This window comes from Chiloscyllium plagiosum, chromosome 15 (genome assembly GCF_004010195.1).
Source record: "Chiloscyllium plagiosum isolate BGI_BamShark_2017 chromosome 15, ASM401019v2, whole genome shotgun sequence".
Classification (NCBI taxonomy): Eukaryota; Metazoa; Chordata; class Chondrichthyes; order Orectolobiformes; family Hemiscylliidae; genus Chiloscyllium; species Chiloscyllium plagiosum.
In genome coordinates, this window is record NC_057724.1 from 1,765,477 (window position 1) to 1,793,400 (window position 27,924).

The 27,924-nt window shown below is 42.2% G+C and overlaps 1 protein-coding gene across 3 annotated transcripts in view; it reads right to left on the reverse strand.

The window, feature by feature from the left end:
* The window catches only part of slc25a14 (solute carrier family 25 member 14), an 86,098-nt gene extending 59,091 nt beyond the window's left edge, over positions 1–27,007 (reverse strand). The window contains exons 1-3 of one of the 3 annotated variants that reach the window (XM_043704272.1): positions 26,595–27,007; positions 26,429–26,515; positions 14,218–14,365 (exon numbers count right to left, since the gene is read on the reverse strand). In XM_043704272.1, coding sequence (XP_043560207.1) covers positions 14,218–14,365; positions 26,429–26,492 — 212 coding nt within the window. In that variant the 5' untranslated portion in view covers positions 26,493–26,515; positions 26,595–27,007. Of the gene's footprint in view, positions 1–14,217; positions 14,366–26,428 lie in introns of all 3 variants that reach the window. The other 2 variants (XM_043704270.1, XM_043704271.1) reach the window with 2 other exon arrangements.
* Positions 27,008–27,924: the final 917 nt, after the last annotated feature.

Consider the following 27,924-nt stretch of genomic DNA (forward strand, 5'->3'; position numbering starts at 1 on the left):
CCAACATTAGTTAAAATACAAGGCCTCACAAGCTATTTTCTTTATTGGCTTTGAGCAGACCACTTACCACCTCTGTCTCAACCTTTCTTCATTTAAAAAAACACCAAAATACACCTCGTAATGCCACTGCATCATCACAATATTTAAAAGGCAAGTTAGTGAAGTTGACAGATTCTCCAAAAGGATAGACAGGTTAATTGAGTAAGCAAAAGAGTAGAATAAGTAACAACAATGACTGCAGATGCTGGAAACCAGATTTTGGATTGGTGGTGCTGGAAGACCACAGCAGTTCAGGCAGCATCTGAGGAGCAGCAAAATCGACGTTTCGGGCAAAAGCCCTTCATCAGGAATAAAGGCAGAGAGCCTGAAGCGTGGAGAGATAAGCTAGAGGAGAGTGGGGGTGAGGAGAAAGTAGCATGGAGTACAATAGGTGAGTGGGGGAGGGGATGAAGGTGATAGGTCAGGGAGGAGGGTGGAGTGGATAGGTGGAAAAGAAGATAGGCAGGTAGAACAAGTCATGGGGACAGTGCTGAGCTGGAAGTTTGGAACTAGGTGAGGTGGGGGAAGGGGAAATGAGGAAACTGTTGAAGTCCACATTGATGCCCTGGGGTTGAAGTGTTTCGAGGCAGAAGACGGAGCGTTCTTCCTCCAGGCATCTGGTGGTGAGGGAGCGACGGTGAAGGAGGCCCAGGACCTCCATATCCTCGGCAGAGTGGGAGGGGGAGTTGAAATGTTGGGACAATAAATGATATTAGTGGATGTGCAGGTAAAACTTTGATGGATGTGGAAGGCTCCTTTTAGGGCCTTGGATGGCGGTGAGGGAGGAGGTGTGGGCGCAGGAATAGAATAGAATACTTACAGTGTGGGAACAGACCACTTAGCCCAACAAGTCCACACCGACTCTCCAAAGAGCATCCCACCCAAACTCAGCCCTTTATTCTAGCCCTATAACACTGCATTTCCCATGGATAATCCACCTATCCTGCACATCCCTGAAGACTATGGCAATTTAGTATGACCAATCCACGTAACCTGCACATATTTGGTCTGAGAGTGGTAACTGGAGTGCCCAGAGGTAACCCATGCAGACACAGGAAGAACGTGCAAACTCCACACAGACAGGCCAGAGGCTGGAATTGAACCCGGGTCCCTGGAGCAGTGAGTCAGCAGGGCTAACCACTGAACAACCAATACTATCCAAAAGCTGGCAAATGAAAAATGAGGTTATGTATGCAAACATTTTATTAACTGCCACTTGTGGGACCAGGAGTTTACCAGTTGATCAAAAAGTCCAGTTGATCAAGAGGTGCACATAAGCAATGTAAAAACACACAGTGTGTAATCAGTGTTATACTTTATTTACAGAATAACTCACTTAAATAATAATGGAACTTTGCCTGGAGTAAAACTTAGCGGCATAGAGTTTTCTCACTTCTCAACCAACCACTCCAACATCGCAGAAATTGCGATAATACAGTATTTCAGTATATAATTTGTTAGTTTATTGAGAATGCCAGTTAAAACAAAGTTTGTGTACTTTGACTGGATGAAAACAGGAGCTGAATATTATTTAAATGAGAAAAGATCATATAAACCTGTAACACAGAGGAATTCTTTGTCAATCATTCATTAAATGTACGCTTTGTGAGATGGACCAGCATTTATCGCCTATCCCTAATCATCCAAGGGCAATTAAAAATCAACCAAATTGCTATGGAGTCACACATAGACCAAATCAGATAAGGACAGCTTTCCCAGAAGGACATTAGTGAATTAGATGGTGTTTTTTTTTTACAAAAATCAGCATTGGCTACATGGTCGCCAATACGCTCATCTTTTAATTCCAGACTTTCTGTGAATTCAAATTTCATCATTTGCCATGGGTGATTCAAACCTATGTCCCCAAAACATTAACATATGGTATACAATTACTAGACCAGTAACATTCTAGGTAAACCACTGCAGAGGAATTGGGGGTCCTTGAAAATTAATCAAAAAAGTTCGCAAACAAACTGAGTGAGTAATCGGGAAGGCAAATGAACTGTTGACCTTTTTGCAAAGGAATGGAATTATTTATTTTGTTTGTTCATGAAACAGAGGAGTCACTGGCTGGCTAGCATTTATTGCCTATCCCTAATTGCCCATGAAAAGGTGGTGGTGAGCTGCCTTCTTGTACAGTTGCAGTCCACATGCTGTGGTTTGATCAACAATTCCTTTATAAGGAGGGAATTCCAGGATGTCGACCCTATATATAAACAACATAATTTGACACAATATAAAAATGTTTAAAACTATTGCTATGAAGTTGAATGAATGTTGCCATCTGAAACACTCTCTATCAAAGGTATGAAACATATTTGCAGTAAAAGAGGGACAGTGACCCAGGGAGATTTTCAGCCGGAAGGAGTAGGACATCTGCTGTATGGTTTTGAAATTAAGTTGATGTAATTTTAATATGGTTTTTATTGGAACAGTATATTAGATTAGATTAGATTACTTACAGTGTGGAAACAGGCCCTTCGGGCCAACAAGGTCCACACCGACCCGCCGAAGCGCAACCCACCCATTCCCCTACATTTACCCCTTTACCTAACACTACGGGCATTTAGCATGGCCAATTTAGCATGGCCAATTCATCTGACCTGCACATCTTTGGACTGTGGGAGGAAACCGGAGCACCCGGAGGAAACCCACGCAGACACAGGGAGAATGTGCAAACTCCACACAGTCAGTCGCCTGAGTCGGGAATTGAACCCGGGTCTCTGGCGCTGTGAGGCAGCAGTGCTAACCACTGTGCCACCGTGCCGCCCACAAATATTATTATATGGTTGGAGGCAGATAATAAGCAGTTAAGAGAAAGGGGGCATAGAGTTGGGAATAATTGTTGTTTAATGTTCACATTGAGAGTTAAAGAATAAATTGAAACTACTTTCTTTAAATAGTGGAATTTGGGAGTTCTCTGTCATTCATATTTTAACAGATTACGAGGCGAGGTGAGCTGTTCTGGGTGCTTGATTTAATTAACAGAGGGGTCCACAGCCATGGCGCAATAGTTTGGGGCTTCAGGTCTGTGATTTGGACAGGTATAGACAGATCCAGTCTGCGATTTGGACAGATTTGGGGCACAAAAGATCCCAACAAATTTAAACACTTGCCAATCTTTAAATAAAACATAGGTGAGACAATTTGTTTAATTTCTTGTGGTTACTTGATTTAAAAGTGAGAGAATTGGTTCTTAAGACTGCCAAAACAGTTCTGGGTTTGAAGATGATTGCCAAATTTCCCAAGATAGTTTAGAAAGACAGAGAAAGGGCATACTTGTGGAATTAACAAATAGATTAGAATTGGGTCTAACCAGGGAAAAAGGAAAGCGAGTTAGTCAAGCACTTAGGTGTGTCAGAGGAACAGACAAGTGTAGTAGCGTTAGAAAAACTTAAAAAACAATTGAGGCCAATGGAGTTAGAAGGTAAAGAAAGGGAAGGAAGAGCCATGAGAGTTCAGACTAAGCTGGGAGGTAGAGCTAGTGAGGTATTTGCTGTGCTGTCAGATGAAGGCTCAAGAGATTATGCAGACATCAAACAGACAACCTGAGTGCTTAAGAATTGGTACCAGAAGCATATAAACAGTGGTTCAGAAACATAAAGCAGGAAGCAAGTTAGACTTCTGTTGAGTTCGAAAGATTTGAACAAAGTAATTTTGAGAGATAGTGCGAGCCTTAAAAATAGATAAGACCTATGAGGCTCTAAGAGAGATTATTCTGCTGGAGGACTTTAAAAACTCTCTTCCAGAGATGATAAGGATTCATGAGAATAAACAGAAAGTTCAAGAAGTGAGAAGAGCAGCAGAGACGGAAGATGAAAATGCATTAGTGCATAAGGCAAAATTTAGCTTCCGGCAAGAATTTCATCCCACAAGGGATAAAAATTGGGAGAAGGGGAGATCCTGCCCTACAAAACAAAGATTTAGAGTACACTGGTAATAGTTTACCACAGGTGGAAAAAGAAGCCCAAGAGGGTGGAAAGGAGGCGAAAGGTGTTTTCATTGCAATGGAGTGGGACACAGAAAATTACAATGCTGGTGGTTTAAGATAGACAGTGGGAAAAGGTGTTTTCACTGCCAGAAGGTGGGACATGTTAAGTCATTGTGCTGGTCATTGAGGAAAGACACTGTGGAAAATATGTGGTTAAAGAGGCTAAGCCAATGGTATTAGTGAAAGTAGTAAAGGAAATCCCAAGAAAAGTCAAAGAGCTGCAGGACAGTACACAGTGTAGGCAGGAGCTGGGTATGGAATTAGTGCCTGATCTCTATAAAGACTTCAGCTCTGTGGGTAAAGTTTATTCAGAAAGAACAAGGGGAGAAGGGAAAGAAATTTTACTTTTAAAGAGATACAGGATCTAATCAGTAAGACATGAACGTATTTACACTCTTTCTGACCTGTTACCTGAGAGTGTGGTAATTTGTGGCATTGATGGACAGAAATCTAGCTTGATCCTATGTAAGATCAGGTTAGAGTGCCAACTCAAGACTGGGGAAGTAACAGTGGGAGTGATTGACAGAACATCAGTTCCAGAAATACAGTTTGATCTTGGGAACGATTTAGCAGGATCCAAGGTAGTAGTGACAGCCCATGTTGTGGAGAAACCAAAGGAAAACCAGGGAACTGAGGAGTTAAAAAGAAAAATACCCTGGAATTTTTCCAGACTGTGCAGCAACAAGATCCCACTGTCATAATTCATAGCACGAAGCAAAAACAAAAGAGAAAGACGAAGGAGTTGAGGTTCAATTAGCGGACACCCTGTTTGATGTAACGGTGCAGGAAAAACCTGAACAGGCAGAGGGTCAGACAGAAGTGTTTAGTCCTGAAAGGCTAATGGACTTATAACAGTAAGACGAGACAATAAAAGATATATATTTTGATGCATACTCAGTAAAGGAGTCAGAATATATTCCTGAGGGTTATTATCTTAAAAATAGAATCCTAAGACGAAAATGGAGGCAGTTTAGTGCAGAGCAGAAATGGGCAGAAATGCACCAGATTGTATTGCCGGTAGTATACAGACAGAAATTGTTACAGGTAGCACATGAACTACCAGTAGGTGGTCACCGAGGTGTATGGAAGACTCAGGCTAAGGTACAAATGCATTTCTATTGGCCTGGACTACAAAAGGATATGGTTAAATTTTGCCGTACGTGTCACACATGCCAAATGGTAGGAAAGCCACAGGCAGTAATAAAACCAGCACCTTTGTTGTTAATTCCAGCATTCAAAGTACGTTTCACATGGACTATGATCAATTGTGTAGGTCCCCTTCCTAAAACTAAAAGTGGGAACCGGTACTTGCTCACCATAATGGATCTATCTACCAGATTTCCAGAGGCAATTCCATTTGGGAGTATTAAGGCAAAAAAAAAAGGGTGTTGGAGGAGTTAGTAGCTTTCTTCACGCGATGTGGGCAACCCAGAGAGATTCAGTGAGACCAAGGGCCTAATTTTGCTGCTAGGTTGCTTAAGAAAGTCATGGATAACTTAGTTAAAAATCACAACACCAGGTTATAGTCCAACAGGTTTAACTGGAAGCACACTAGTTTTCAAAGCACCGCTCCTTCATCAGGTGACCTGATGAAGGAGTGACGCTCTGAAAGCTAGTGTGCTTATAATTAAACCTGTTGGACTATAACCTGGTGTTGTGCGATTTTTAACTTTATACACCCCAGTCCAACACCGGCATCTCTAAATCATGGATAACTTAGGCATACAGCACTTCAATTCAAGTGCGTACCATTCTGAATCCCAGGGAGTTTTGGAAAGGTGGCATCAGACCCTGAAGACCATGTTAACAGCACACTGTTAGACTACCTGAATGATTCGGATAAAGGTATCCCTATGTATCGATAGACATTAGAGACGTCCCAAACAAATCAGTTTATTCCCTTTGAGTTAATATTCGGACAGGAAGTGAGAGGACCTTTGAAATTAAAGAGAAATTGACAGGAGCGAAGTCGAAGTTAGAGATCTCACACTTGGATTATGTATCTGAGGTGAGGGAGAGATTAAATTGGGTGGGTGAGTTAGCTAAACAGCATCTGAAGAGGGTACAGCATAGAATGAAGCAGGTGGCAGATAAAAATTCTGAAATTCGGACGTTTACCCATGGGGATAACGCATTAGTATTGTTACCAATGGTTGAAGGTCCCTTCAAAGCTAGGTTTAATGGACTCTATCAAATTGAAAAAAAATTAAGCAAGGTTAGCAAGGTAAAGATGCCAGATAGGAAAAAACTGTATCAGTTATGTCATTGAATATGACAGCGAGGACCAGAGGCCTGAGGGAAAGGTAAATTTAAAATATAAAAACTTACCTCATGTATAGGTGATGCGCACGCTGGCAGGAGCGGACACGGGACTACAGGGTAAGTGGGTGGTTGCTTGACACGAAACACTACACGGGCAGTGTGTTGAGGGAGAAGAACCCCGAAGTTGTGGTTCACATCGGCACCAATGACATAGGTAGGATGAGAGATGGGGATTTAAGGAAGAAATTCAGGGAGCTAGGGTGGAAGCTTAAAGCAAGAACAAACAGTTGTTATCGCAGGTTTGTTGCCCAGCCCATGCCACGTGCTAGCAAGGTGAGGAAAATGGAGAGAGAGGAGTTGAACACATGGCTACAGGAATGGTGCAGGAGGGAGGGTTTTGGATTCCTGGTTAATTGGGAATCTTTCTGGGGTAGGTGAGACCTCTACAAACAGGATGGTCTTTACCTGAAACACAAAAGGTACAAAGATCCTGGGGGAGAAATTTGCTAATGCTCTTCAGGAGGGTTTAAAACTAATTCAGCAGGGGGATGGGAACCTAAGTTGTAGTTCCAGTATACAGGAGGTTGAGAGTAGTGAGGTCAGAAATAAGGTTTCAAGGTCGCAAGAGTTCACTGGCAAGCAAGACGTTAGTTTGAAGCGTGCCTACCCCAACACCAGGAGCATTCGGAATAAGGTGGGTGAACTTGCAGCATGGGTTGGTACCTGCTTTTTCAATGTTGTGGTCATTTCGGAGACATGGGTAGAGCAGGGACAAATATAGTTATTGCGGATTCCAGGATTTAGATGTTTCTATAAGTACACAGAAGATAGTGGTTGGGTGGGGTGGGGGGAGGTGGGAGAGCAGAGGAGAAGAGTATTGTGGCGTTGTTAATCAAGGACAGTTTTACAGTGGCAGCATTGAGAAGTCATTTACTGATGGAGTATAGGCTGAGGTTAGAAACAGGAAGAGAGAGGTCACCCTGCTGGGAGTTTTCTATAGGCCTCCAAATAGTTCCAGAGAGGTAGAGGAAAGGATAGGAAAGATGATTCTCGATAGGACTGAGTGTGACAGGGTAGCTGTTATGGGGGACTTTAACTTGACTGGGAATACCATAGTTTAAGTACTTTAGATGAGTCAGTTTCTGTCCAATGTATGCAGGAGAGTTTTCTGACAGTATGTAGACAGGCCAACAAGGCGAGATGCCATATTGGATTTGATACTGGGTAATGAACCTGGCCATGTGTTAGAATTGGAGGTAGGTGAGCACTTTGGCAATAGTGATCACAATTTGATGATGTTTACTTTAGCGATAGAAAGGGATAGGTGTACACTGCAGGGTTACTTGGCAGGGGAAAGGCAATTATGATACAATTAGGCAAGATTCAGGATGGGGAAGGAAACTGCAGGGTCTGGGCACAATTGAAATGTGGAGCTTATTCAAGGAACAGCTACTGCGTGTCCTTGCTAAGTATATACATGTCAGGCAGAGAGGAAGTTGTTCAGTGAGGGAGGCATGATTTACTAAAGAAGTTGAAGCTCTTTTCAAGAGGAAGAAAGCAGCTGACTTTAGAATGAAAGATGAAAGCTCAGTTAGGGCACTCAAGAGTTATAAGTTAGCCAGGAAAGACCTAAAGGAAGAGCTATGAAGAGACAGGCAGAAGTCGTTGACGGATAGGATTAAGGAAAACCAGTGAGCCTTCTAATGTTATATCAGAATGACTAGAGTAAGATTAGGGCTAATCAAGGATTGTAGTGGGAAGTTGTGTGTGGAGTCAGAGGAGATAGTGGTAGAGCTAAATGAATATTTTTCGTCAATATCCACACTGGAAAAAGATAATGTTCTCGGAGAGAATACTGAGATACAGGCTACTGGACTAGATGGGATTGAGGTTCACAAGGAGGAGGTATTAGCAATTCTGCAAAGTGTGAAAATAGATAAGTCCTCTGAGCCGGATGGGATTTATCCTAGGATTCTCTGGGCAGCCAGGGAGGAGATTGCAGAGCCTTTGGCTTTGATCTTTATGTCATCATTGTCTACAGGAATAGTTCCAGAAGATTAGATTAGATTAGATTAGATTAGATTAGATTATTTACAGTGTGGAAACAGGCCCTTCGGCCCAACAAGTCCACACCGCCCCACCGAAGCGCAACCCACCCATTCCCCTACATTTACCCCTTACCTAACACTACGGGCAATTTAGCATGGCCAATTCACCTTACCTGCACATCTTTGGACTGTGGGAGGAAACCGGAGCACCCGGAGGAAACTCACACAGACACGGGGAGAACGTGCAAACTCCACACAGTCAGTCGCCTGAGGCGGGAATTGAACCCGGGTCTCTGGCGCTGTGAGGCAGCAGTGCTAACCACTGTGCCACCCAGAAGACTGGAGGATAGCAAAGTTATCCCCTTGTTCAAGAAGGGGAGTAGAGACATCCCTGGTAATTATAGACCAGTGAGCCTTACTTCGATTGTGGGTAAAGTGTTGGAAAAGGTTATAAGAGATAGGATTTATAATCATCTAGAAAGGAATAAGTTGATTAGGGATAGTCAACATGGTCTTGTGAAGGGTAGGTCATGTCTCACAAATCTTACTGAGTTACTTGAGAAGGTGACCAAACAGGTGGATGAGGGTAAAGCTGTTGATGTGGTGTATATGGATTTCAGTAAGGCATTTGATAAGGTTCCCCACAGTAGGCACTGCACAAAGTACGGAGGCATGGGATTGACTTTGAAGGTGATTTAGTAGTTTGGCTAGCTGAAAGAAGACAAAGGGTGGTGGTTGATGGGAACTGTTCATCGTGGAGTTCAGTTGCTCATGGTGTACAGCAAGGATCTGTTTTGGGGCCACTGCTGCAGGTCAGTTTTATAAATGACCAGGATGAGGGCGTGGAAGGATGGGATAGTAAATTTGCGGATGACACGAAGGTCGGTGGAGTGCCGAAGGATGTTGTAGGTTAGAGGGACACAGATAAGCTACAGAACTGTCTGAGAGGTGGCAAACGGAGTTTAATACAGAAAAGTGTGAAGTGTTTCACTTTGGAAGGAGCACCACAAATAAAGAGTATTGGACTAATGGTAAGATTCTTGGTAGTGTCAATGAACAGCGAGATCTTGAGTCCATGTACATAGATCCCTGAAAGTTGCCACCCAGGTTGATCGGGTTGCTCAGAAGGCTTACAATGTGTTACCTTTTATTGGTAGGTGACGACATTTCGAAGCCATGAGGTCATGCTGCAGCTGTGCAAAACTCTGGTGCGGTCGCGCTTGGAGAACTATGTACAGTTCTGGTCACTGCATTTATATGAAAGATGTGAAAGCTTTGGAAAGTGTTCAAAGGAGATTTATCAGATGTTGCCTGGTATAGATAGAAGGTCTAACGAGGAAAGGCTGAGGGTCTTAACTCTGTTTTCGTTAGAGAGAAGGTTGAGAGGTGGCTTAATTGAGACATTTAAGATAATCAGAGGGTTAGATAGGGTGGACATTGAGAGCCTTTTTCCGTGGATGGTGATGGCTAGCACGAGGGGACATAGCTTTAAATTGAGGGGTGATAGATACAGGACAGATATCAAAGGTAGTTCCTTTACTCAGAGTAGAAGGGGTGTGGAACACACTGCCTGCAACAGTAGTAGACTCACCAACTTTAAGGGAATTTAAATGGTCAATGGATAGACATATAGATGAAAAGGGAATACTTTAGGTTAGATGGGCTTCAGATTGTTGCACTGTCCTGTCAAACCATCGAGGGCCGAAGGTGAAAGTGAGCACTGCAGATGCTGGAAATCAGAGTCAAGATTAGAATTGTGCCAGAAAAGCACAGCAGGTCAGGCAGCATCCAAGGAACAGGAAAATCCATGTTTTGGGCAAAAGCCCGAAATGTCGATTTTCCTCCTCCTTGGCTGCTGTTTGACTCGCTGTTCTTTTCCAGCACCACTCTAATCAAGGGCCGAAGGGCCTGTATTGCACTGTAATTTTCTACATTCTACGTTGCAACCTTATTATAATAGACAGGGAACTGGAGAAACAGGTGTTAGTTACTGCCCCCGCAGAATGAGCAATCAAATCCAGATGCTGTGGAGTTTCATATGCCTCAAAATACGTTAAACAATGAGGTCCTTGAGGAGTGGGATAGGTTACTGAACTGTCTATGTCAGGAGCAAATAACTCAGTTGAATGGTTTGTTGAAGCAGTATAAGGACCTATGGAGGGATAAGATGGGGAGGACTAATACTATTGTGCATGAGGTGGGGATAGGGAATGCTGTTCTGATAAAATGATACACCTACAGGCTTGATCCTTCCAAAGCCACACAAGTCCAGAAGGAAGTGGATGCAATGCTCAACGAAGATATCATTGAATTCAGTCAGAGTGAGTGGAGTTCGCCGATCGTGTTAGTTCCCAAACCTGACGGTACTCAACGATTTTATGTGGACAATCAGAAGGTCAACACCGCAACAAAACTCATACCTAATACCAAGATTGGAGGACTGTATAGAGAAAGTTGGACATGCCAGTTAAATCACAAAGTTGGATTACTGCGTAAATATTGGCAGGTACCCTTATCAAAGAAAGCAAAAGAAGTTTCTGCGTTTGTAATCCCAAAATGGGCTATATCAATTCAAAGTGATGCCCTTTGGAATAAAAAACGTACTACCTATATTGCAAAGACTTATAAACAGAGTTGTGGCAGGGTTAACAAAGTGTGCAGTTTATTTGGATGATGTAGTGCTCTTTAGCAAGTTATGGAAAAATCACATGGTACAGTTGGCAGAGCTCTTTGAACAATTGCAAGAAGCAAAACTGGTAATAAACTTAAGGAAACAGAATTCACCAAGGTCGAGGTGACATTCCTGGGACACAACATTGATCACGGAAGGTTGACCCCAAGGAACACCAAGGCGATGGCCATTGAGGAATTTCCATGGCCAAACTCAAAGAAAGAGGTAATTCGATTTTTTGGGACTTCTACCAGAAGTGTGGTGTTGGAAAAGCATAGCAGGTCAGGCAGCAGCATCCAAGGAGCAGGAAAATCATGTTTCAGGCCAAAGCCCTTCATCTGGAATTCTACCGGAAGTTTATTCCAAACTTCAGCAGCGTGGTGGTAACGCTAACAGATTTATTGAAGAAAAACAAAATTTTGGTGGACAGAACAATGCCAGGAGGCATTTGAGAATTTAAAAGCAGTATTAACCACAGCACCCATTTTTTTTTTTTTAATTTGGAGGTGCTGGTGTTGGACTGGGGTGGACAAAGTTAAAAACCACACAACACCAGGTTAGAGTCCAACAGCCACTTGAAGATGCAGCGCTTTGAAAGTTCGTGCTTCCAAATAAACCTGTTGGACTGTAACCTGGTGTTGTGTGATTTTTAGTTTTGAAGGGTTTAAAAAAATTTCGTCAAAGTTGTGATCAATACTAGTGATATAGGAGTTGGAGCTGTACTGCTACAGGAAGATGCTGATGGAATTAAACGGCCAATTGGCTACTTTTCAAAGAAACTCAACACCAACCAGAGAAAATATTCTACCATCGAAAAGGAATTATTGAGTTTGGTGCTGACCTTACAACATTTTCATGTTTGTGTGATGAGCGATATGTCAGAGACTGTTGTGTGCACGGATCCTCTTACATTCTTGGAACAATTTAAGAACAAAAATATGAGCCTATTTCGTTGCAGTCTTATAATTTACAAAATGTACATGTTGTGGGTCGTAAAAATGTGATAGCAGATGCGCTATCACGGATTTAAAGGATAAAGTATACATAAGATTGAACAGACTCCAATGGTTTTATATATAATATAAATATGAACACATACACACATGCGTGCAGAAATTAATATGAATTTTAGATTAATGGCCTATATATTTCATTGTAATGAGATTAAGAATTAGAAATAAAAATGAAGCCACCTTTTCATTATGATGGTTCTTTTTTTTCTTAAGGGGGGAGATGTTATGACGTTGAAGGTGCGTACTGTATCTTTAAGAGAGAGTGAATGCTGTTTTACGGTGAGAGCTTACAAGCACCTGTCATATGACTAACCAGCAGTCTCAGAGTGTACTTGAAAATTGGCAATATGTCACATTTGGTTGTGAAATAGATACCAGAGTTGGTTGCTGTTTTGACAATTTGAATTTAACCAGTTTAAATTATGACCCAGGATACTAAAACCCAATCAAGTTTGAATTTATTACTTTTGCCAACATCAAACCAATGAGACGATGGTATAAAAAAGGCAGGCAGTTTGAAAGTCAGAGCAACTGCCATTTGAAACACTCTCTATCAAAGGTACCTTTTCATATGAAACATATTCGCTGTTAAAGATCTTTAGCTGGGAGAAGAAAGACACCACAGACAACACCTACTGTATGGTTTTGAAATTAAGTTGATGTAATTTTATTAAGTATTTAATTGGTACAGTATATTATTATACAGTTGGAGGCTGGTAATAAGCAGTTAAGAAAAAGGGGGCTTAGATTTGTGAATAGTTGTTGTTTAATATTCACTTCTTAAAAATAAATTGACATTATTTTCTTTAAATAGTGGAATTTGGAAGTTCTCTGTAGCTCATGTTTTAACAGATTACTAAGCGAGGTGAGCTTTTCTGGGTGTTTAATTAACAGAGGAGTTCATCGACGTGTTGTAACACTATACAAGATAGCAGTCAGACCACTGTAAATACTTTTGGTTCCCATATCTAAGGACATATATACTTTCACTGGAGTCCAGAAAAAGGTTCAACAGGTTGATTCCAGCCAAGGATGGATATTCTTATGAAGAAAGGTTGAGCAGGTTAGGCTGATACTCATGGGAAGTTAAAAAAATGTGAGGCAACCTTATTGGAACATACTTGATTCTGAGGGGGCTGAGAGGTTCTTTTCCCCTTGTGGGAGAGTCTAGATCGAGAGTATATGATGTCAGAATAGAGGTCCATTTAGAATAGAGATGAGGAAGAATTTCTTCACTTAGATAGTAGTCAATTATCGATGCCTCTAGAGTCTTCGTCATTCAGTATATTCAAAGCTCGGATGGAAATTTTATGGGCAGCAAGAGGATCAAGGATTAAGGGATATGGTAGGAAAGTGGAGTTGAGGTTTGTCAGATCAGCCATAATCTCATCGACTGGCAGAACAGAAGCTGCTCTGTGTACTGAATGCTCCTACATGTTATGGTAATGTTCATGTAGACCAAGATTATTTTAAACATAGCACAACTGGTGAATTTTGAGTGTAAACAAAGGATAATTTTCTACAAGGTATGCTTGATTCAACTAGGGGAGACCACGTTTGGTTTAATAATTACGGTAAGGCCAACAATGTAGGACTTCAAAAGGACTAAGATGGGTTGGTGGAATGGAGAGACAAGTGGCAGGGAAATTTAATGCAGCAAAGTGAGTGATTCATCTTTGATAAAACGCAGACGACAAAATAAACGGTAAAATTCTGAAGTGATACAAAGGCAGGGGAATAAGGGTGTACGTGTGTATAAATCATTGAAGGCGACATGATATCTTGTTTTACCAGACACAAGTTTCAGCAGCAGATATGTCAAGATGGGGCATGGTCAAGCAATGTGATAAGGTGAAAATAGATGGCTTGGCGATGGGACAGGTTTATGCATCAATATGTGAATGGAAAACCACCTCCAAGTCAGATTGTGAACATTCTGATTCAGCCTCATAGTTAGTATAGAGAATTAAGGCAACTAATTTTTAAATGAATACTGTGTTTTCCTGGATGGTGGAAGAGAGAACATTTCCATTCTTAACTCACATCCATGTTCACGGTTCTCCACATACTACAGTATAAACACATCCCTAGCTGGATCAGTCTCTCCAGGCATGACAGATCAAATGGTTACAGCATAGAAAATCTGTCCACATCTGATGAATCCCATTAATACAACAAGTGCAATTCACCTACCCGGAATAAAGAGCCCTCAATCCTTCCTCCTTACATATCTTGAGTAAGGCATGCAACATTCCTCTGTACTTAATCTCCTTGTAACGAGAGTCAATAAGCTGACCCTGAACCTGCAGCCGAGTTTTTGTCAGGTCAATTGGAAATGTCCCTAAGGGAAAGAGAAAGCAGCTTTTTACAACTCAAAAAAAGCACTACTTCTGCCGAGAAACAGCTCAAAATCCATAACATTTACCTGTGCTACTGTGGAAAGACATAGTAATGTTGTCTCTGCACTAGCAATCCAGAGACTCAGGTAGTTACCTGGAAGATGGGCTTAAATCCCACCATAACAGGTGGTGAAATTTGAATTCAATAAAAACCTGGAATTAAAAACGCAATGAAGACTGTCAATTCCTGTTTAAAAATAAACCTATCTACTTTAGAAATGTCCTTTAGGAAAGGAAAACGGTCTTACCTAAATAAAAACTCAAAAGTACTGCAGATGCTGTAAATGAGAAACAAACACAGAAGGTGCTGGACAAGTTCTGAACAGTTCTGAGGGAGGGTTGCCAGATCCGAAACGTTAACTCTGATTTCTCTTCACAGATGCTGCCAGACCTACTGAGTTGTTCCAACAACTTCTATTTTTGTTTTCTGCATTCTTACCTGTTCTGGTCTACATACAACCAACATTCACCCTAATGTGTCATTCCACGGAGTCGTCTTCTGAAATCAATGCATCGTATGCTGATTACCATGCATAATAATTCCGAGTGAGTGCACAGACATCCAATTTAAAGGAACACTGCGTATGATCCTGGACCTTAAACAATGTAACTTACTTTTAACTGTCTTCTGAAATGGTCTAGCAAGTCAAGCAGTGGCAGGCCACTAGGGATAAGCAACAAGTGCTGGCCCAGCTAGTGATACACATATTGCATGAATGAATAAACTATAAATTCATATCGAAGCACTCCATCTTACCAGTTACAAACTGAAGTATATTGGGCGAGGCATCCTGCAATTTCACACACAGGAGAATGAACACTAACCCAGAACAAAAACACTGCCTTGAATGCAAGCACTTCCAGAACCAATTCTTGTGGAAATCAACATCTTTTAGTGTCATTGATTTCTTTTTAATTGATATGAAGGAGTACACAACCTGAAGCTGAACTGATGATTTAATGTGATAGGTTCTCCCACAATCAAAATCTTTGACATGACTACACCTTTCAGTTTAGAGCAATGGTGGGTTATGCGTATGTTTCAGCATTTGCTGGAGGTAGCGACATCTTTACTGGAGCATTGGTTACATCCAATGAGCACAGATGACCCCACTGATCAAATAACACAATTATCATAGCAACAAAGGAACATGTCAGTTGTGAGTATCTTGTTAAAAGCATCCAGTCATTAACACCGAAGTTGAAAGAGGGACAGTGATTCTTTGTAGACTCTCTTTCAGCTTCTGGATAAAAATAGTTCATCCACAATATTATTGGAACAGAGCAGAGGTGACCTCTTGCCACATAAACATCAGCCATTTCAAGCATATTTCTTTTTAATGAATAGTATCAGTCACACAAGTTGCATATTTTTAATATGAGGAATGAACTTCAAAACATAGAACACACATTACAGCGCAGTACAGGCCCTTCAGCCCTCAATGTTGCGCCAACCTGTGAAACCTCTCCCAATTCCTTGGTCTCCACGCACAATTTCCCATTACTGTCCTTGACTGGCCCTGATCTTACTCGAGTAATTCTTTTATTCCTGACATATCTAGAGAAAAACTTTAGGGTTTACCTTGATCCTATCTGCAAACAACTTGTCATGTCCTCTCCTTGCTCTTCTTAGCTCTCTCTTTCGGCCCTTCCTGGTTAACTTGTAACTCTCAAGTACCATAACTGAGCCTTCACATCTCATCTATATACAAGCCTCTTTCTTCCTCTTTAGGAAGCCATGGTTCCCTCGCTCAACCCTGTCTTATCAAGGACACACAGTAGCAGTTCCTTCAACAAGCTCCACATTTCAGTTGTGCCCATCCCCTGTAGTTTCATTCCCCATCCTGCGCATCCTAAATCTTGCCTAATCGTATCATAATTGCCTTTCTCCCAGCTATACCTCTTGTCCTGTGGTATACACCTTTCCATCGCTGAAATAAACATAGCCGAATTGTGGTCACTATCACCAAAGTGCTAACTTACGTTCAAATCTAACATCTGGCCTGGTTCATTACCCAATACCAAATCCAATGTGGCCTTGCCTCATGTTAGCCTATCTACGTCTTGCACTCACTGGACAAAAACTGACTCATCTAAAGTACTCAAAATTTCCCATCAATATTTGTAAAGTTAAACTCCCCCATAACAACTAACCTGTTACTTTCGCTCCTATCCAGCATCATCTTTGCAACCCTTTCCACTACATCTCTGGAACAATTCGGAGGCCTATAGAAAACTCCCAACAGGGAGACCTCTCCTTTCCGGTTTCTAACCTCAGCCCATACTATCTCAGTAGACAAATCGACATCAATCGTCCTTTGTGCCACCATAACATTGTCTTTGACTAAGAATGTCACACCTCCCCTCTTTTATCACCTTCTCTGTTCTTAGTGAAACAAGCTAAACCCTGGAACCTGCAACAACCATTCCTGTCCCTGCTCCATCCATGTCTCCGAAACGGCCACAACTTCAAAGTCCCAGATACCAACCCATGGTGATAGGTCACCCACCTTTTTCTGGATGCTCCTGGCATTTAAGTAGACACACTTCAAACCATCTTCCTGCCTGCCGGTACACTCTTGCGACCATGAAACCTTATTTCTGACCTGACTACACTCAACCTCCTGTACACTGGAGCTACAATTCAGGTTCCCATCCCCCTACTGAGTTAAAAATATATCTTGGCTTTATATTGGAAGATAATTCATTCTATGCATTCAGGAAAATAATTCTGTGTTGATTCACAATTAGAATAGTCTTATAAGAATCATTTCAGTCTATCATTTGATATTTAAGTTGGATGCAGGCAGTAAAAGGTGGAATTGTTCATGGAGAAAATTCAAAATAATGTGAAGTATGAGGAACTTCAGTCACGTGGATGGACTGGAGAGGTTGGGACATTCACCTTCGTGAAGGGAGAGTGGAGAGGAGATTGACCAAGATGTTCAAAATCATGTGGGGTCTGGACAGAGCAGATAGACAGAAATTGTTCCCAGATCAGAAGCAGAGGAGACAGATTTAAGGTGATTGGCAAAAGTAACAATGGAGACATGAGGAGAACATTTTCATGTATTGAGTGGTTAAGATCTGATATGAAGTACCTAAGAATCATAGAATTTTACAGGAGGCCATTTGGCTCATTGTCTCTTTACTGGCTTCTGAAAGATCAACCCAGCTAGTCCCCATTCTCTAGACCTATCTCCATAGCCCTCCAAATTCATCACTTTCAAATATATACCCATGAGAGACTCAGCAAACAACCAAGGTATTTTTCAATGTATAATTTCAGTTACATCACACTAAAATTTTGCTATAAATTCTGTGTCTTACAATTGTGTACTCCACAACCACCTGATGAAGGAGCGGCGCTCCGAAAGCTTGTGCTTCCAATTAAACCCGTTGGACTATAACCTGCTGTTGTGTGATTCTTAACTTAAATATATACCCAGCTCTCATTTGCAACCTCTGACAGAATTCACTTCCACTCATGACCCCTAATGACTGACAATACCAACTAGTGGAAGCACAATGTCTTTCTTCACCCTGTTAAACTTATTTGTAAGAATGATGTGGAGGCTAATTCAATCAAATGTTTTAAAAGACAGCTGGGTAATTCTCTGAACAGGAATAATGCATAGGGTTATGGGAAGCATGTGCAATAATTGAACAAGGTGAATTGCACCCTCAGGCAGCCAGTCCAGATATGACGGGGTAATTGGCATCATTCCCTGTTGTAACATTACTGCGATTCTGGGATATTATAATTGTGGTCCCAAGTGTAAAACAATGTATTTTGCAGCTTCTGTTCATTGAGCATGACGATTTTCGAGTCCCTCTCAGGGACGCTGCCTGTCTTTTAACACTACCTGATCAATGCCTGGATCATAATTGACCCATACCGGGGCTTTCTGCTGTCAGGCGTAGCGGCTATCATCAGAGAATCACCGCTCAAGAATCCAGACCTCCACCATTGCAGGTTCAAGTGGCTGGAGGAGGAGAGAGCTGTGGCTGCGGGGGTGACCAGAGACAGGGACGTGCTGGGTGGCATAGGCCTGAGCTGAATGTTGCTGCAGGGATTCACAAACAGGTAAACATCCAGCTCGCAGTCAATGCCATCTGTCACCTGTGGTGTTCAGACCTGACGGCATGCACCAGTTGGAAGATGCTCAGGTATGTGGTGGATTCCTGTCTGCATGTACCCTTGCTCCAACAGAATTTCACATTGGCCCCAGGACACAGCAATTCCTTAAAATTGCAAATTGCGAAGATTCACAGACTCAAAGCCCAACTATTTACTGTACAGTGCTGTGGAGTCCATGGAATATATATATTGGTTGCGGGCAATTGTATCCCTTTTCAATCATTTGCAAAATGTTTGTTGTGCTTATGGTTGCACTTCAGAACTATGTTCCCATTCTTTGGGCTTCTGGTGCAGACAGATTGGGCAAGTCTGAGAACATCTTCATGGGTCCTCTCCTGGGTTTGAGCTTTAGGGAGAGGCTGAATAGGCTGGGGTTTTCTTCCCTGCAGCGGAGGCTGAGGGGTGACCTTACAGAGATCTATAAAGTCATCATGGGTATGGATAGGGTTACTAACGAAGGCCTTTTTCCCAGGAAAGGGGAGTCCAAAACTAGAGGGCATAGGTTTAAGGTAAGAGGGGCAAGATTTCACACAGTGTGTGGTATCTGTATGGAACGAACTGTCAGAGGAGGCGTAGGAGGCAGGTACAATAACAACATTTAAAAGGCATCTGAATGGGTACTTGAATAGGAAGGGTTGAGAGGGATATGGGCCAAATGCTGGCAAATGGGATTTGATCAGTTTAGGATATCTGGTCTGCACGGATGAGTTGGACTGAAGGTTCTGTTTCTGTGCTGTACGACTCTATGAGAGTTTAGCTGGACGGACTAACATTAATTGTTCATTCCTTATTGTTCTTGAAAGAGTAGGGAGCTGCCTGCTTCAACTACTACAGCCCATGGGTTTAGGTTAGGGAAAGAATTTGACTCAGCAACACTGAAGAAATGTCGGATGATGGTGATAATGTTACTGCATTAGTAATCCAGAAATTCTGGTTAATATTTTGGGCATGAGGGTTCAAATCAGATGTTGTAATTTGCATAAGCAAATCTGGAATGAAATGCTAACCTAATGGCAACCATGTCACCATCATACATTGTTGGAAAAACACTCCTGGTTCACTAATATCCATCAGGGGAGGAAATCTGCCATCATTATCTGGTCTGACCTTAGTGACTCTTGACCCACAGCAATGTGGTTGAAAAGTGTATTTTTGTATTTGAAAGAAGTGACGAAGACAGAACCACCAGAAATAAGTGAAAGTCAGGGCCAAAATAATAACATAATATACAAAGTCAAAATAGGATCAGGGAAAAAGTAAAAAGTAAAACAAACATAAGGAAAGTAAGTTTAAGACCAGAACTGGCAGGGGACCTCAGTCCACTCAAAACCTTCAGTACAAAGTTAAAAATTACACAACACCAGATTATAGTCCAACCGGTTTATTTGGAAGCAGTGGCTTTCGGAGTATTCCTTCATCGATGCTCCTGAGAAGGAGCAGCGCTACAAATGCCAGTGCTTCTAATTAAACCTGTTGGACTATAACCTGGTGTTGTGATTTTTAAATTTGTAATGTGATCACCATACACCTAAGGAATTGCAGTCAGAAGAAAGGTGATAGTCAGCAAGGTCTCAGAGCCCAAGACACTAAAGAACCGATTTCTGTGATGGAAAATATTGAGAAGGGTAATTCTTCTGGGAACATAGCCAGAGCCTAGCTGTAGAAGGTGGGAGGAGAAAGACAGGAGAACTATAGTGGCAGGAGACTCAAGACTCAATAGTGAGGGTTACAGGCTGGTGTTTCTGTAGCTGCAGACATGACTCCAGGATAATATGTTGCTTCCCTAGGACCAGGGTCTAAAATATCAATTAACAGCTACAGGGCATTCTGAAGGGAGAGGGCAAATGCACAGATACTGCAGTTCACATTGGGAACAATGACACACAGAAAGAGAAATGATGTCCTGTGAAAATAATATAGGAAGACTAATAGAAGATTGAAAAGCAAGACCTCAAAGGTTGCACTCCCAGTGCTAATGAGTACAAGAGAAGATGGATTGAACAAAGAGCAGAGAACATTACAGCCCAGTACACGCCCTTCAGCCCTCGATGTTGCGCCAACCTGTGGAACCAATCTGAAGTCCATCTAACATATACTATACTATTTTCATCCAATAACCATTTAAATGCCCCGAAAGTTGGCGAGTCTACAACTGTTGCAGGCAGTGTTTTCCATGCCCTACGACTCTCCAAGTAAAGGAAATACTACTGACATCTATCCTATATCTACGACCGCTCAATTTAAAGCTACAACCCCTCGCGCTAGCTGTCACCATCCAAAGGGAACTGTACACCCCATCTAACCCTCTGATTATTTTACATGTCTCAATTAAGTCACCTCTCAATCTTCTTCTCTCTAACAAAAACAGCCTCAAGTCCCTCAACCTTTCCTCATAAGACCTGCCCTCCATAACAGGCAACATCGTAGTAAGTCTCCTCAGAACCCTTTCCACATCCTTCCGATAATGCAATGAACCAGAACTGTACGCAATACTCCAAGTGCGGCTGCACCAGAGTTCTGTACAGTTGCAGCATGACCGCACGGCTCCAAAACTCAATCCCTCTACCAATAAAAGCTAACACACTGTATGCCTTTGTAACAAACCTATCAACCTGGGTGGCAACTTCCAGGGATCTATATACATGAACACAGAAATCTCTCTGCTCATCTACACTACCAAGAATCTTACTATTAGCCCAGCACTCTTCATTCCTGTTGCTCCTTCCAAAGTGAATCACCTCACACTTTTCTGCATTAAACTCCACTTGCCACCTCTCAGCCCAGCTCTGCAGCTTATCTATGTCGCTCTCTAACCTGCAATATCATTCAGCACTATCCACAAGTCCATTGACCTTAGTGTCATCTGCAAATTTACTAACCCATCCTTCTACACCCTCAGCTAGGTCATTTGTAAAAATGACAAACAGCTTTCCCCAAAACAGATCCTTGCAGTACGCCACGAGTAACTGAACTCCAGGATGAACATTTCCCATCAACCACCATCCTCAGTCTTCTTTCAGTGAGCAAACTTCTGATCTAAACCACTAAATCATCCTCAATCCCATGCCTCCATATTTTGTGCAATAGCCTACAGTGGGGAACCTTATCAAACGCCTTACTGAAACCCATATACACATCAACCTCTTTACCCTCATCAACCTGTTTGGTCACTTTCTCAAAAAACTCAAGGTTTGAGAGGCACAACCTACCCTTCACAAAACGGTGTTCAATATCCCTAATCAACTTATTCCTCTCTAGATGATTATAAGTCCTATCTCTTATAACCTTTTCTAACATTTTACCCATGACTGAAGTAAGGCTAATTGGGCTATAATTACCAGGGTTGTCTCTACTCCCCTTCTTGAAGAAGGAGACAACATTTTCTATCCTCCAGACTTCTGGTACAACATGAATATCAAAGCCAAAGACTCTGCAATCTCCTCCCTGGCTTCCCAGAGAATGCTAGGATAAATCCCATCCAGCCCAGGGGACTTATGGTAAAAGAGTTTGAGCAGGAGGAAGGGCTATGGATTCTTGGATCACTGTGTTTATTTCTGGGGATGGTGGGAGCTTTACAAGTCTGATTGACAATATCTGTGATGGAACAAAATCAATATCTTTCCTGCGGCAGAGGGGTTTTGCAAATGCAATTGGTGGGAGTTTAAGTTAATTTGGCAGGGGACTGGCATACAGAATGGAAATAGGCACAAAGTATAGAACAGCAATATCAGTTTAGGAAGTAATGCAAATATAATCAAGTTAAAGGCACAAAGAAGAGGATGGCATTTATTTTAATGCAAGGAGTCTGGAGAATAGGGCAAATAAGTTGAGAGTATTGACATGGAGACATGATTGAGGGAGGAGCATGACTAGCAGCTCAATATTCCATGGTACAGAATCTTTTAAACAGATGGGGGCAAGGTGTAAAAGAGGACGTGACAGTGCAATGTTGATCAGAGTCAATTAGTAAGGATGGACGTTATCTTAGAAGGTTGATCAAATGAGGCCAAAGGGTAGAACTTAAAAAGGGGATGAGTGCTTTGCTGGGGGTGTACTACAGGCCTTCAAGAAGTCAACAAGAAATAAAAAGATATGTGTAGGTCATTCTTAAAGATGTGTAAAAATATTAGGGGATTTCAACTTCCCTAGTAGTAACCGGGATAGACAAAATGTGAAAGACTTCGAAGGGGCGGATTTCTTAAAATGCATCCAGGAGAACTTTTTAAGCCAGCACATAGAAAGTCCAATAAGAAAGGGGGTTGTCCTGCACTTAATTTTAGATAACAAAGCGTGGTAACTGGTAGAAGTGTCATGAGGGAGTAGTTTGGTAACAGCGACCACATTTCTGTGATATTTAAGGTAATTATGGATAAGGAGTAAGATGGACTGGAAATAAAGCCTCGGACTTGGGTCAAGGCCAATTTTAACATAAGACAGGATCTGGCCAAAAGTAGACAGGCAGCAGGATTTTCAGGAAAGTCCACATCAGAAAAGTCATTATTCAGAAAGATAATAGTGAGAAAGCAGGCCAACATGTTCCCATAGAGGTGAAGTATGTGACCAACAAGTCCAGGGAATGGTGGGTGTTGAAAGACGTGCAGGATTGGACAAGGGAAAAAGGTTATGGCAGATACCAAGGGCTCAAAACAACAAGTGCCCTAGGGTAGCATAGAAAGTATGGTAATTACTTAGAGAAATCAGGAGATCAAAGATAGGACACGAAAAAACACTGGGGAATAATAGTAATAAAAAACTAGAAGTATTTTATAAGTACATTAAGTACAAGAAGTTAACCAGGGAAATGGCAGTACCCACTGGGGATCAAAAGGGACAATCTATGTGTGGAGCCAGAAGACAAAATTTACAAAGGAGAGCTGACAGACATAGTACTCAGATTTTGAGAAAGTCCCCGTACAGGAAGCTGGTTAGAAAATTGTCAGACATAAGATAGAAGGTAAAGTACTGGCATGAATTACTGATTGGTTAACAAAGTGAACAGAGAAAAGAAATAAATGGGTCTTTCTTGTGGTGGTAGGTTATGATTGTACCTGATTATATCACAATATATGCCAATGATTTGGAGTTAGTAACCAAATGTAATATGTGTATTTACAAATTTGCAGATGATACAAAGCTAAGTGCGATTAGGATGATGTAAAATGTATTCAGGTGAAATGGATGGGCTGTGAATGGGCAAGAATATAGCAGATGGTATTTAAAGCGATAGAATTTAGGAAGGCAATGGCCTAGTGGGACTGTCATTGGACTGTGAATCCAGAGACCCAGGTAAGGATTTGGGGACCCGGATTCGAATCCTGCCATAGCAGATTGGTGGAATTTGAGTTCAATGAAAACATAATCTGGGATTAATAGCCTAATGATAACCACAAATCCATTATCAATTGTTGGAAAAAAACACTTGGTTCACTAATTTCCATTAAGAAGGAAATTTGTCATCCTTACCTGAGCCAGCCTATATGATAACTCCAGACACACAGCAGTTTTAGATTAGATTAGATTAGATTACTTACAGTATGGAAACAAGCCCACACCAACCCTCCGAAGAGCAACCCACCCAGACCCATTCCCCTACGTTTATCCTTTCACTTAACACTACAGGCAATTTAGCATGGCCAATTCACCTAACCTGCACATTTTTGGACTGTGGGAGGAAACCGGAGCACCCGGAGGAAACCCACGCAGACACAGGGAGAATGTGCAAACCCCACACAGACAGTTGCCTGAGGCAGGAATTGAACCCGGGTCTCTGGCGCTGTGAGGCAGCAGTGTTAACCACTGTGCCACCATGCCGCCCATATAGTTAAGTCCAATGCCAGCCTAGTCTGCGCTGCCCTCGTACGTGAATGAATAAAAAAGGAAAACGCAGGTAAGATGTTTCCCTTGGTTGAGGATTCTAGAATCAGGGCAAATTTAAAAATAAGAGAGTGAAGTCCCCATCACTTAGATCCAAGATGAAGGGAAATGTTTTTACTCAGAAGCCTTTGGAATCCTTGACCACTGCTAATTGTAAATCTATACCTTAAGCATACTCAAACAGTGGGTCTCGACAGTGGTTCCTCCCACTATAGACTCAGTATGTTTAAGGTGTAGATTTTTGATCACTAGTGGCCTACAGAGCTAAGGGCTTGGATGGATAAAAGGTATTGAAGTATTCAATTAAACATCATTGTATTAAGAGATAAGTCCCCAGGGCATGAGGGAAACTACCCCAGGTTACCGAGAGAGGCGAGAGAGGAGATTGCTGGGCATTGACCAAGATCACTGTAGAGGTCCTAGAGAGCTAACGTGTAGCTAATCTTATTTCTCTGTTCAAGAAGGCAAATAGGGACAATCCAGGAAACTATAGACCAGTGAATCTCACATCAGTGGTTGAGAAGCTGTTGGAGAGAATTCTGCAGATTTACGCTCATTTGGAAAAACATACCTAATTAGGGACAGTCAGCATGGCTTTGTGCAGTGCAGTGCAGGTCATGTCTTACTAACTTGACTGAATTTTTAGATAAGGTGACAAAGATGATCAATGAGGGTAGAGTAGTGGATGCTGTCTACATGGATTTTATCTATGCGTTCAACAAAGATCACTCATGGTAGTCTCATCCAGAAGATTAAGATGCATAGGATCCACAGTAACTTGGCTGCATTGGTACAGAATTGACTTACTCACAGGAGGCAGAGGGTAGCAGTGGAAGCCTGTTTTTCTGGCTGGAGGTCTGTGACTAATTATGTTCTGCAGAGATTCATATTGATATCTCTGTTGTCTGTATATATATATAAATAACTTGGATGAAAATGTAGATGGGCGGGTTAGTAAATTGGTAGACGATACAAAGATTGGTGGAGCTGTGGATAGTGCAGGTTATCAAAGGATACAGCAGGATATAAATCAGTTGCAGATATAAGCAGTGAAATGGCAGATGGAGTTTAATCTGGGCAAGTGTGAGGTGCTGCACTTTGGGAGATCAAATGTTAAGGAAAAGTATGCAATTAATAGCAGGACCCTGAACAATGTTGACATATAGCACGATCTTGGGGTTCAAGTCAATAGTTCCTTGAAAGTGGCCACACAAGTAGAGAGTGGTAAAGACGGAGTATTGCATGCTTGCCTTTATTAGTTGGGGGACTGAGTACAAGAGACAAGATGTCATGTTGCAGCTCTGTAAGACTTCAGTTAGACCACATTTACGAGTATTGCACTCCTTTTTGCCACATTACAAGAACAACGTGGAGGTTTTGGAGAGGGTGCAAAAGAAGTTTAACACCATGGCAAAGGCTAAGGGGCAACTTGATAGAAGTCTATAAAATTACAAAATGCAATAGATAGGATGACGGTCAGAATCTTTTTCCCAGAGATGAAACGTCTCATACTAGATGGCAACCCCATTTGAGGTAAGTGGGCAAAAGTTACAAGGAGATGTGAGGGGCAAGGTTTTTTCCACAGAGTGGTAGGAATCTGGAACACGCAGCCAGGTGATAGAGAAGGCAGATGTGATAGGGGCATTTAATGGACATTTAGGCAAGCACATGAATGTGAAAGAATTGGAGGGTATGGACTAAGGGCAGGCAGAAGGGAATAGTTTAATTTGGCATCATGTTCAGCACAACCGTATTATTCTACATCCATTTATTGAATGGCAGACTAGAATAAATAGGCTTTTAGGCTTTTTCCTTGTGGTCCATACAAAATGAAGATGCCATCTTACATGTATTTCAGTAAGCAAGTGTCCCACCTGTGACCATGCCTGCATCTAATATCTCACTGTGACAGGCTGACTGGTTAGCAACTACGAACATAGAAGGCAGCTGAAGAATTGACTGTGAAAAGACTGTGAAAGTACACACTTACCAAACTCAGCAGTGACAGAAGCCAGGCCCCCATAGACAAAAGGTTTCCAGTTTAGGTTGGACATCTCCCGACCGTCGCCAGTTCTAACTGTGAAAGGAGCAAACGCCAATGAAATAATCAGAGAGCTCGCCAGCTGGGCAACGACAGGTTTGGGTGCAGTGTTTACCTGGCAGGCGCAACTCAGTGACCAGTCTCCTCAGGGCATTTTGCACTCAAGTCAGTTTTCGCAATGGGAATCCCAGAGATGCACTGGCTGCCACCCTGTGAGTGATGCAAATCTGAAACAGAAGTGCAACTTGAGAGGGGCCTTCCAGGACCGAGCTCTTTAACCTTCCCGCCGCCGGCCTTTTCTTTTTGTCTATTAGTCTCCGAGCGGAGGGTTTCCCTCAGGGGTGTGTGTTTGCGTGTTAGTGTCCGTCTGCGAAAGATCAATCTTTCCCTATCGGCACCTCCTGGGAAAGGAAGGGGACAATATGACCGTTCTCCGACGCATCTTACTCCACCGTCACTTCCGCATGACCCGGAAGCTGCCGTTACCGGGGCGACCAGGGCATCCGGACCGTCGAGCTCGTAGTTGTCGTTGGGAGCGACAGTAAATAGAGACTCCGAATAAATAGAGAGAGAGAGACACCCAGTTTAAGCTGAGAAAACCAGGGATATTACAGTAAACACATAGACCCAGAAATGACCACATTCAATTGAGAGACTCAGACATAGAGATGTACAGCATGGAAACAGACCCTTCGGTCCAACCCGTCCATGCTGACCAGATATCCCAACCCAATCTAGACCCACCTGCCAGCACCCGGCCCATATCCCGCCAAACCCTTCCTATTCATATACCCATCCAAATGCCTCTTAAATGTTGTAATTATACCAGCCTCCACCACTTCCTCTGGTAGCTCATTCAATACACGCACCACCCTCTGTGTGAAAAGATTGCCCCATAGGTCTCTTTTCATAATGCACAATAATTAAACAGGCCCAGACAAAATGGAGACTAAGAGATGTCCGCATGAAATAGACCCGGAGAAGCCCACGGTAAACATACCCAGGGATACTTATAGTAAACAGAGAGATCCAGAGATACCTACAGTAAGTGAAGAGACTCGGCGAGACCCATGGCAAATCAGAGTCCAGAGAAACCCGGAGTAAATAACGAGACTTGTCAGGAACCAGAGAGACCCTCAGGTAGTTAGTGATAATCATATGTAAATAGAGTGGATCAGAGATAAGGGTATACAGAGTAAACCATGGCTGGAGATAGCCAGAGAAATGCAGGGAATCAGAACCTGAATTAATGAAAGGTAATCGGAGATAATCACCTGCAACTAGAGATAATATCAATAAAGATAACTGCAGATAACTAGAAATAACCATGAATAACCAGATACAACTAGAGGTAAGCACAGTAACTAGGGATAATCAGAATTAACTGCGGATAGCTTGAGCTGTCAGGTAACCAGGGATAAATAAAGGTAACCAGTTTTATCGCA